The sequence below is a fragment of the Populus alba genome, chromosome 14, assembly GCF_005239225.2.
Source record: "Populus alba chromosome 14, ASM523922v2, whole genome shotgun sequence".
NCBI lineage: Eukaryota > Viridiplantae > Streptophyta > Magnoliopsida > Malpighiales > Salicaceae > Populus > Populus alba.
The window spans coordinates 3,277,841-3,288,338 of NC_133297.1; the positions used below are offsets into that span (position 1 = coordinate 3,277,841).

Genomic DNA, 10,498 nt, shown 5'->3' on the forward strand with positions numbered 1-10,498 from the left:
AATTATATTGTAATACCAAATATATTATTGAAGATTAATGGTATTTCTGGCTTATTATGTTTGGATTTATTTTTTTATTTATATTTTTTAAAAAATTTTATATCGATCAGTATGATATAATAAGAAATAGATTGATATTTATTCCAAAACCCAAACATAATAAGTCAAGAAATACCTTTACTACAGAACCAACAACTTGAATTAAGATATAATTAAGAGATTTACACTATTATTTTATTATCTAATTTATTCAATTAAGACATTAAGTTCGGTTTTACAAAGAAAAAAAAATCCTGGTCACAAGTCTTAACTACCTTTTTCTGAACAGTCAAATACTGGTCTTAACCACTTGCTAACCACAGTCAGCTAACCATGGTTTTTAAATTCCAAAACTGCCCTTCGTTTTTATTTTTGTTTTAATGAATAAACTGCCCTTCACTTCAGACCTTTAAGAAACCACTTCCTTCTTACGCGATCGTCACCTATAAAAGCTAAGCGGGCCAAAATTTCCTCGTCAAATTCACGATAAAAGGTTTCTGAATTTTCCCGGAATCTTCAACTTGACGGCAAGATGTTCCCGGCGAAAATTGAACAGCAACAGAGTGTTAACCACCAACAACGCACCACCAACACGGTGCCGGCAGACAAAGTGGTGATCGCAGTGAAAGCAGAGAATGTGATATCCAAAACAGCATTAGCTTGGGCTCTCACTCACGTTGTCCATCCTGGCGATGGCATAACGTTGCTTGCTGTCTTCACTAAGGAAAAATCCAGTAATTCAAGATTTTCAAATGCTGACACTCTCTTTAGTCTTTTGTTACTATCAACTTAATTTCTTTTTTCGGTCTGATAAAGTGTGGATGTTTGTGTTTGATGTGCGTAGGTAAAAGATTTTGGAACTTTCCGAGGTTGGCTGGAGATTGTGGGAGTGATCAACGTAAGAGGTTGCCGGATTGTGTTTCTGAAATCTCCGAGAATTGTTCTCAGATGATGCTTCAGTTTCATAACCAAATTGAGGTTAGCTTGAATTTACCCATTTGCCATCTTATTTCCTTGCTTGCTTTCTTTCTTTCTCCTTTTAATGTGAGACGGTATAAAAGAAAATCGAGTTTGTTTTTTTATTTATTTATTTAGAAAGTGGACTTGATTAGATAACCTCATAGGTTAATCTATGACTTAATTTACTCAATTAAGTATTTTTAATGATTGTTTTTTATTTTTACTTAAAATGCTATCCTTTTAATTTTTTTATTTTTTATTTAAAATTATATTGTTTTAAAATAAATCTAGATTAACTCATTAATCCATAAATCAAACTTAACCAGTTTACAACCTGGAATCTTGTACCGAGTGATACCATGACTGGTAACTATGATCCGGACTCTCATTCTTATAGCAAGATTAATTCCTTGTTGAATGTTAGAAATTTTTAACCTTTTATTTTTTTTTTTTTGTCTTTTGGGTATATTTCTCTCTTAGACGGTTGAAGACTTTCTTGCTTGCTTGTCAAAATTTGTAATTTTGTTTTGCCTCCTTGGCTGTTAAGGCTAATTATGCCAATGTATGAAGCCAATATTCAATGGATCTCTTATAAATAATAAAATAAAAGGAATGTATGTATTAGAAGCATTTGGGGCATAAGGTGACCTAAAAGAGGGGCCAATTATGCTGTGATCATGTTTCTAGGAATTTTGAGTGGCGTGTAGAAGCTTGGTGTGGATCCAAACAGACATGAGGTGCGTTGTCAAATGAAAACAAATTGAGTTAATGATGGGAATAGCATATGCTTCTAATTTGCTAGTTTTGAAGATCAATTAGGGACCCTTCATGTGCTTTATTTGGACATTTGGGTGCATAAATACTTCATGGTGCCATGGTGCCCCACATCATCATACTTTTGGGGAACATTTTGTTACACTCCATGTGAGAATTGAAGGTACTTAAAGCAAAGAATTAGTGACAAACATGGCGAACTTTATTTTGGATTCAGCGATTCATTGACACAAAATGCTACTGATTGTGACGGCGATGTTAAAATGGTGAAAAAAGCCTAAATGAATAAAGAAAAACATCAAGGGTTTGATCAGAGGATAGAACAACTTTGAACCTATTTAAATATTGTTTGTTATTGTGATCTAACCATGTTTTTAAAAGTTTTTAAATTTTTTTAATTTTTAAAATTATTTTAAAATGTTGATGTCAAAAATAAATTTTAAAACACAAAAAAAAATATTATTTTATATAATACATTTTCAAATAAAAAAAACTTGAAAAAATAATTTTTATAATACTCTCAAACAGATTCTTAGTTGTAATTTTTAAAAAAATAGATTAAAAAAATATGTGTTTGATTAATATATTATGATATGATCACAACATAATTAAAATTTAAAATATAATTATATATATGAGATCTAATATAAAAAAAAAAAAAAAAAATTATTTGACTACCTCAATAATTTTTTTCCAACTAGCTTCACCACACGGTCTCGTAGTGGTGCCATGCTTTACATTGTAGTTTATGCATAAACTCGACAAGGTAACTAAGCTAAGCTAACGTTGCTTTATTGATTGAAGGTTGGAGTGAGGATTAAGGTGGTGTCAAGTACACCGGGCAGTGTTGTGGCGGCTGAAGCAAGGCGCACTGGAGCCAACTGGGTTGTCCTGGACAAGTAATTACACGTAAAAAAAAAAAAAAGTATTTTCTTATTTCTGAGCTATTAATATCGTAATTGGTTGGTCAGTGGTTAATTGTCCTCTGCTCTTTCGATCCCTTTGGTCAGTAGTTTTACTTATAGCCATGATTCATAAAATCGGCAGTTTTAGTAAATGACACTGCTAGGCTATTTTATCCTCGTGGTTCCTGGCTAATCCCACTTAAAATTTGTTGGCATTCTTCAATCCCATTTCTAATGGGATAGAATCAGTATTATTAAATCCAATCTAGAATGAAATCGTTTCAAGATTTTTTAAAAAGATAAAAACGACATCGTGTATGCTATGCTAGTAGGAGTTCGAATCATTTCCAACTGTATATTGATAAAATGAATGTGTCGAGAACAAGTTATTTTGTTTTCTAATTTAGCATATGGTAACAGCAAAGAGTGTTATATACCAAGAACTTTTAAAACCTCCAAGTTACATCAATCTTCCTCCTTTGTTGGACTTGGGACAACATGCTTGATGAGGTTATTTTCTGTTGTTGGCATGCTGCTGGCATTATATATCGACAGCCATGTAAACTTCCGCTCAGCTAAATATTTGTGGTTTGACAGCTCATGTAAAATTACTAGTTTTGTGTACCGTGATGATGATGATGATGATGATGATGATAAATAAGACGTTAATGTTGTTTTGTTATTCGCCTCTGAGCATGCTGAGAAACTTAAAGGTTGGTTTATATCGTGTTGTTCTGCTAGAACAGAAAACTGAAGCAAGAGCTGAAGCACTGCATTGAGGAACTTCGATGCAACATTGTTGTAATGAAAGGTTCTCAGGCAAAAGTTCTCAGGCTTAACTTGGGATGCTCGAATGAAGTCCAAACCCCATACTATTCTGCTGCTTCTTCTCCAGAAAAAGATGATGGGACGCTGCTTGGACACAGTTTGAAGCATTCTACTCCTGTAAGCAGCCCTGAAGAACCAAGTACTCCCTACTCGAGAACCGGAGAAGGCTCGTCATCGTCGAGCTATGATACGGAGATGCCTCCTTTTCTTGCTTATGAGCAAAATCCTCTTTTTCAAGGACTGAATAAAAGAAATTATACATTAAAAGATGACCAAAACAACTATGATGACCAACTTAGAGCAATGTACTCGGATGGGGAAAGAATTGTCCCTCTGTCAACAAACCCAATATCAGCCGTAAGCAGTGGTCAGAAGAGTTTATTTTGGATTCCCCAAAACCAAATTGTTGATGGGAATGTCTCCAAAACCCTGAGTTGCAGAAATACTTGCAAAATTAAATCTCCAACTTCCAGAACTCTACTTGATAAGTTTGTGCATTATGATCACGATGCTCTGGCTGGTAGGCTCATCCCGAGCCATCAAAAAGAGATTGTAAGCTCAGGTATCAGACATGCAGTTTCTCTAGGTAGAACTTCTTCAATGCCCCCTCCTTTATGTTCTTTATGCCAACACAAGGCACCGACTTTTGGAAAACCTCCAAGACAGTTCTCTTATGAAGAGCTGGAAGAAGCTACAGAAGGATTCTCGGATATGAATTTCTTGGCAGAAGGTGGTTTTAGCAAAGTTTATAGAGGAGTGTTAAGAGATGGACAGGTAGTTGCAGTGAAGCTCTTAAAGTATGGTGGCTCTCAAGCAGATGCTGATTTCTGCAGGGAAGTGAGGGTATTGAGCTGTGCGCTACACAGGAACGTTGTGTTGTTGATTGGATTTTGCATTGATGGCAAGAAGAGAGTATTGGTTTATGAGTACATATGCAATGGGTCACTGGACTTCCATTTGCACGGTAGTCCCTGTTCTTGTCCTTGTTTGCATCAAGAATGGTGCCCTTCCTTCTATGGTTTTCTAAATTTTTGTGCTTTTAATATCCTCTGCTGGCATGTATATACTTCTGGCTTCTAAATTTTGCCCAGTAAAAAAAAATCAGCTCTTTGATTGAACTTCTGTGATTACAGGAAACAAAAGAGCACCTCTAGATTGGAACTCAAGGCTGAAAATAGCAATTGGGACAGCAAGAGGTTTACGATATCTTCATGAAGACTGCAGAGTGGGTTGTGTAGTGCACAGAGACATGAGGCCTAATAATATCCTCGTAACCCATAATTTTGAACCTCTGGTACTAAATTTAATCTTTATTTGTTTTAGAAGCATGACCTTTCATTCTTTAAGCTAGTAAGATCACGATTCCATCTTCTTCAAATGTTCCTTAATATAATTTGTACGATTCATGCCTTGCTTGTGCTAAAAAAAGGATCCATGCCCATAACCTTGACTTTTGTTTATCTATTCCAGGACAGGTTATGCATAAAAAACAAGGACTTAATTTCCATGGAGACTCTTTCTTATTGCAAATCTATTTTGTTTTTAAAGAAAGATTAGATCTCATTTATGTTCAATGCCTTGTCACATAACAGACTGATTATCATGAGGATGCCAACACTGATGGAATATGCACCTTACTGTTTTGTTTTAGGTTGCTGATTTTGGGCTTGCTAGGTGGCACGCTGAATGTACTATCGGTAGCGAAGAGCGAGTCATTGGAACTTCAGGGTACTTCTTACATAACCTGCTTTCTTCATATGTTCAATTCTGTTGAGTTTTGAATTTGTGCTTAAACTGCAAGGATTTTATCATGACCTACCTAAATCCAGGTATGTTGCACCAGAGTACACCAGTGGTGGAAAAATTACGCAGACAGTTGACGTATTTGCATTTGGATTGGTTTTATTAGAGCTAATGACAGGTCAAAGAATCAGCAAGCTGCAATTTTACAGGGGACCGAATTTTTTGTCCGACTGTCTCCATCCTGTCACTGCATTAGAACCAAGTCATGTCATGGAAAGTATTTATGAATTACTGGATCCATGTTTGGCCTCAGAGCAACTCCCTGAATTTGCCTTTCAACTACAAGCTATGGGCCTAGCCGCTTCCTTGTGCCTCCGTCAAGATCCAGAAACCAGACCTCCAATGTCAAAGGTATGCTACCTTGCCATTATTTCTTATCTATTTACGAATTACGACATATATGGTACCTTTCGCTTTTAACTGCACCTATAGCATTCTCTGAAGTGAAGGATGACTACATTTTTCTTATATTTTCGAAATACCAGGTCCTTGGAATACTTGAGGGGGGTGACTTGGCCGTTCCTCTGAGTTTAGACGTGAATTCAGTTGGTAATAGAAGTGGCCGTCTGCGTGGTCTGAGCTCACGCACACAGCCTGACAGAAGGAGGGGTCATTCTCGTAAGCTTTCTCATTGAAAATTGATTTTGTAGTAGTTAGCACCAACCAATATGAATAATGATATCGGCTCCGGGTGAAATGATCTTCTGTTAAATGTATAGTTCAGAACGGTTCAGTTCTTCCATAGGTGAGTTGCTTTCCCAGTTTCAAACATGTTAATGGTGACATGATTCGTTTTCTTTTCCCCGTCGATCCAAACTTTTGGTTGTAGAGTGTGCTCCGTTAATGGTATGACTGTGGATCAGGATTTTACCCGAACTTCTCCAACCATTTCTAAAGGGAACTTCACCGCTGATCTTACGCCTTGTATGGTGTGACATTTGGGGCAACAGGTTTCACTATTAAAGTTGTTTTTGAATAGCAAACGCAAGTTAAGGCAAATTGATTTACTGTATCGTACCGAAGAAAACAAAAAACCTGCAGTGGGCAAAATCTCTATCTTGGCTGCCTTTGGGAAAAGGAGAAAAAGTGTCTAATTATCTTTGAGGATGCATTATGAGCAGATGGTTAAAAGCATGATAGAAGAATCATGGCTCATTTGGAGGTTCGATATGGAAAAAAAAAAAAGAAGAAGAAGGCCCACTCTCTCCAACCATGTAAAGCAGGTACATCCACCATGCCTAGTCTGCCTTGCCAACTCCGTATAAGCTGTCTTTCATGGTTGTTACCTGAGGCAGTATAACCAGAGGAGATTGTCATCTATGATCCCTTCGGCTCTCTTCTTGAAATATACTTCAACAAACAACTTTCGGCCTGTGGCATCATGGAAGGACTAAAGTCATGTAGCAGAGCAAGTTTATGCTGTATCGATTTCTCTCTCACGAGATGATTACAGATTGTGTGGCCTGCTTAATTAGAGCATCATGTTGTTAGAACCTTTTATACAATGCATAGTAGGGCAAGTTCGATTTGCCTGGTAGTTAACCTACCAAATTATGAACCACTTCAACCCTTATTTGACCAGACAAAGTTGTAAATTATTGTTGCAATGTTATATGAATTCTAATCCTAATTGTATAAGAACTTGGTAATAGAGTCCTTTAAAATCGTTGTCGTGTTTTTTGGTTCTTTCTATTTGTTGTGATATTCCCAACATCTGTGTGTATGATCATCCTTAACGATTATGATGCCTGCAAGCATCCCCACTTGCATAATGTCTGCAGATTTTCAATTTGAGAATACATATAGGAAGAATAACTTCATATCATAAAATTTACTTGTTAATAGACATCCATTCATTCTAATCCACAATAGGCTTACAAGGTACAATACTACTGGAAAAATAATCCACACTCGTCAAACTCCTCTTCCCTCTCTGATGGCAAACCGCAAACCCCAATATGACTATCCCCGGCCCAGACCTCCATTGTCAATCAAACCCGGAAAGGAAAGAATGGAATTCGTTCCTTGTTTAACTAACTCACAATGTTTAACAATTAGATTAATCTTGAGTACATCTTGCAATTAAAGTTCAAGGTTCTGGAGATTAGTTCGCCCTGTTTTCACTAGCTAAGCTGCTCCCATCAGATGGCAATGAATCTGCATCAGAACCCATATGTCGCTGATATTGCTGCTGTTGTTGCATCATGGCCATTTGATACATATCAGGTGCCATCTCAGCCACACTCCAAACCTTGACAGACTTGTCCAGACTCCCACTATACACCACCCACCGCTGATCACCATCTTTGGATTTCTCATGATCCTCCTCCACCGCCAGGCACTTGACAGGTCCATTATGCCCTGTTAGCACAGACATACACGCGTGAATCTTGTCATCCCTTCTCCACACGCATATGGTCTTGTCAGCTGATCCGCTAAAGACCAGATTCCCTGCAGAAGCGAGGCACAAAACCGCAAGCTTGTGGCCCTTGAGTACCCCACCATGAGTTAACTGCTTCTCGCATTCCCAGTAATTCACCATTCCATCACTGGATCCACAGTACACAACCGAACCAGAGGTGTTCACAGCCAAAGCTGTAACCGCACTCTCTTGTTTCAACAATGTTTGAACCGGAGAATGCTTTGTCCTTTTGCCTTGTTGCTCTCGTTTCCACACTTTCACCGTCCCATCAGCTGAGCCTGTGAACACCAAGCCATCTAGACTCGCTACTACTGAATTAACAGCATCATCGTGAGCATTGATTGATTCGAGACACTTGGAGTCTGAGATTCGCCATACCTTGAAAGTCCGGTCCCAGGAAGCAGAATACAAAAGGGTGTTGTCCTCGTTGAGGGTTAAACATGAAATGGCATCAGAATGCTTGATCCAAAGAGCAGAACGGTTCCGAACTTGGACATATGCGCTTGGTCTGATAGAGCTCTTGAATACTTCCTTTAGGGTAGGCAAGGTTCCTGATCTCTTGTGCACGGTTGGATTCTTTGGAATAACCTTCCAGACTCGTATCTTGCCATCCTGGTGACCCGTGAAAATCTTCTCGCCTGCAATTATTATGGCTTTCACCAAACCGCTGCTCGATTTGAATCCAGAGAACTCCTTCAAATTCTTCCACACACGAATATTCTTGCTATCAGAACCTGTGTAAAGAAGATCCTTGGTTGCGGCCAAGGAATAAATATGACCTTCTTCGCGAACAAGCGAGCCAATCAGACCATTTTGAGGAAGATTTTCTTCAATTGACCACGGAAAATTGGAGCCAGCACCGGTTTGGTTCCATGGTGACATGGTCATAGGAGACCCCTCACAGCTCATCCTGTTAGGATCATAACTGGCAGGACTTGTAAAGGAAGCACTGCTATTTCGATAGGCAAAAACCTCATCACGGGGTATTGCCGCAACTGTTGCTGAAATATTTGGATCAGAATGCATAATGTTGCCGAATTTCGATCTCGGTATGCTGTTTCCTGTGTCCACAAACTTTGTGCCTATTTCTTCTCCATCTCCCATTCGAGTGCCTATTCCTCCCCGGTTCATCATGTCTCCTCAATCTAAAGAGGGTCAAAAACAAAGGAGAAATGAGGAAATTGGTTGGAAAATTAAAAAAAAAATGGTGGTGAGAGAATTTTTGTTAACAATATTAAAGAAACTAAGGCGGGAGAGAAGGCAGGGAGTATTATAGATGCACAAATAGCTGAGAAGGCAACGGTAGACAAGATTAGGGACGTGGGTTGTGACACCTGTTCATGCTCAGCATTTTGATTGCTTGTAGAGAGAGATTTGGGATACTTTACTAATAATAAACAAGGATATTAGTTCCATTAGTTGGGATTGGCTGTTTTCTTTCTGTGGTTGATGCTTTAATTGCTATTTCTGGTCTCTGGACAGCATCTTGATAACTTTTTTCATCATGTTGTTAGGTTATTTGGATAGGAAGACTTGAAAATTTGACTGCTATAAACGTTTTCATGTTTGCTATATCAGGCAGAGCATGATGAGGCGTGATGATTTTTATTTGAAAATAAAAATGTTGGACCAGTTTAATTTGCTTCATTTCTGCCATTAATGGCTCTCCCAAGGTGGCAATTACCTCCAAAGCAGACATTGATTAAGGAATGGGTCTACAATAAGGACTCTGGATGTGCTATCCTCTGTATGACGTAGAAGATTGCTAATCAAATCTAGCTTAGCGGGTTAATACGATGGTTCACTGATTTGAAGCCTGATTCAAGCCCATTTTGTTTCTAAATTAGGTTGTGAGTTAACATGGCAAAACTTAAATAATCATATGAATTAACCTGCAAATCAGTTTACGTAGCCAAACTTGAGTGAGACTCCCGGTCATGTCAATCACAATGAATTTTTTATTACTATTTAAAATGATGTTGTTAATGTTTTTTTTTTTTAATTCATATATATATTATTTTATATTTTAAAAATACTTTTTAAAAAAATTAAATTAAAAATTTTTTTTCTTTACTTCACATTAATTTTTTTATGTTTTAAAATTATTTTAATATGCTAATATCAAAATTAAATTTTAAAAAATAAAATAATATTATTTTAATATATTTTCAGATAAAAATAAATTTTTAAAAAATAAATACTATTCCATTATCAAATAAACTTTTATAGCTCGAGCTTTGAGACATGAATCCAATTAGTAATTTCCTAGGACAAAATCACATAACCTATAAAGTCATTTGGGGATAGAATCGGGTTAATTCGTTGATATGAGAATTAATCAGATAACCCACAACTCGTACCATATCTCATCTCCTCCATCTCTCTCTCTCTCTCTCTCTCTCTCTCTCTCTAATTAATATGTTTTGTTTGCTTTATTGTTTTTATTGAACATGAAATCACCTCTTCTTTAGCAGCTTGTAGGTATAGGTCCCAAAGGGTGTAGCGTGGTGACAAAGGGCTTGAGATCTGCACAGCAGGTCTTGAGTTCGAGTCAGGGCATGCATTTTTTGTAAAAGCCTGGGACAGCCGGGGTTTTACTTGTTTATCTGGACCTACAAAGTACGCTTTTCAGAGGATGGGATTTCCTCGAATCCAAAAAAAAAAGCTTGTAGGTATAGGGATTGCTCCTGCCACCAGATACATCACGGCGACAGGGTGATCTGGGGCCCAAGAGTTTTGTGTTCTTCATTTTAGTTTGGACAAAATC

At 37.4% G+C, this 10,498-nt stretch overlaps 2 protein-coding genes across 3 annotated transcripts; one reads left to right on the forward strand and one right to left on the reverse strand.

Moving 5' to 3' along the window:
* Positions 1-458: 458 nt before the first annotated feature.
* LOC118034159 (inactive protein kinase SELMODRAFT_444075) lies at positions 459-6,977 on the forward strand. 2 transcript variants are annotated; one of them, XR_004684989.2, is made up of 9 exons: positions 459-773; positions 884-1,017; positions 2,578-2,672; positions 3,425-4,470; positions 4,640-4,800; positions 5,158-5,234; positions 5,336-5,660; positions 5,795-6,054; positions 6,173-6,977. XR_004684989.2 is itself a non-coding variant. In XM_035039375.2 (8 exons), exons 1-8 carry the CDS (start codon positions 572-574, stop codon positions 5,942-5,944), a joined length of 2,190 nt encoding a protein of 729 aa, XP_034895266.1. In that variant the 5' UTR covers positions 459-571; the 3' UTR covers positions 5,945-6,111. The 2 variants fall into 2 exon arrangements, 1 of the variants encoding a protein (XP_034895266.1); XM_035039375.2 differs by lacking the exon at positions 6,173-6,977 and having other exon boundaries at positions 5,795-6,111.
* A 152-nt stretch (positions 6,978-7,129) lies between these two features.
* On the reverse strand, positions 7,130-9,402 carry LOC118034160 (protein JINGUBANG). The gene is made up of 2 exons (XM_035039376.2): positions 9,066-9,402; positions 7,130-8,876 (listed from the first exon to the last, which is right to left on the reverse strand). Exon 2 carries the CDS (start codon positions 8,863-8,865, stop codon positions 7,414-7,416), a length of 1,452 nt encoding a protein of 483 aa, XP_034895267.1. The 5' UTR covers positions 8,866-8,876; positions 9,066-9,402; the 3' UTR covers positions 7,130-7,413.
* Positions 9,403-10,498: the final 1,096 nt, after the last annotated feature.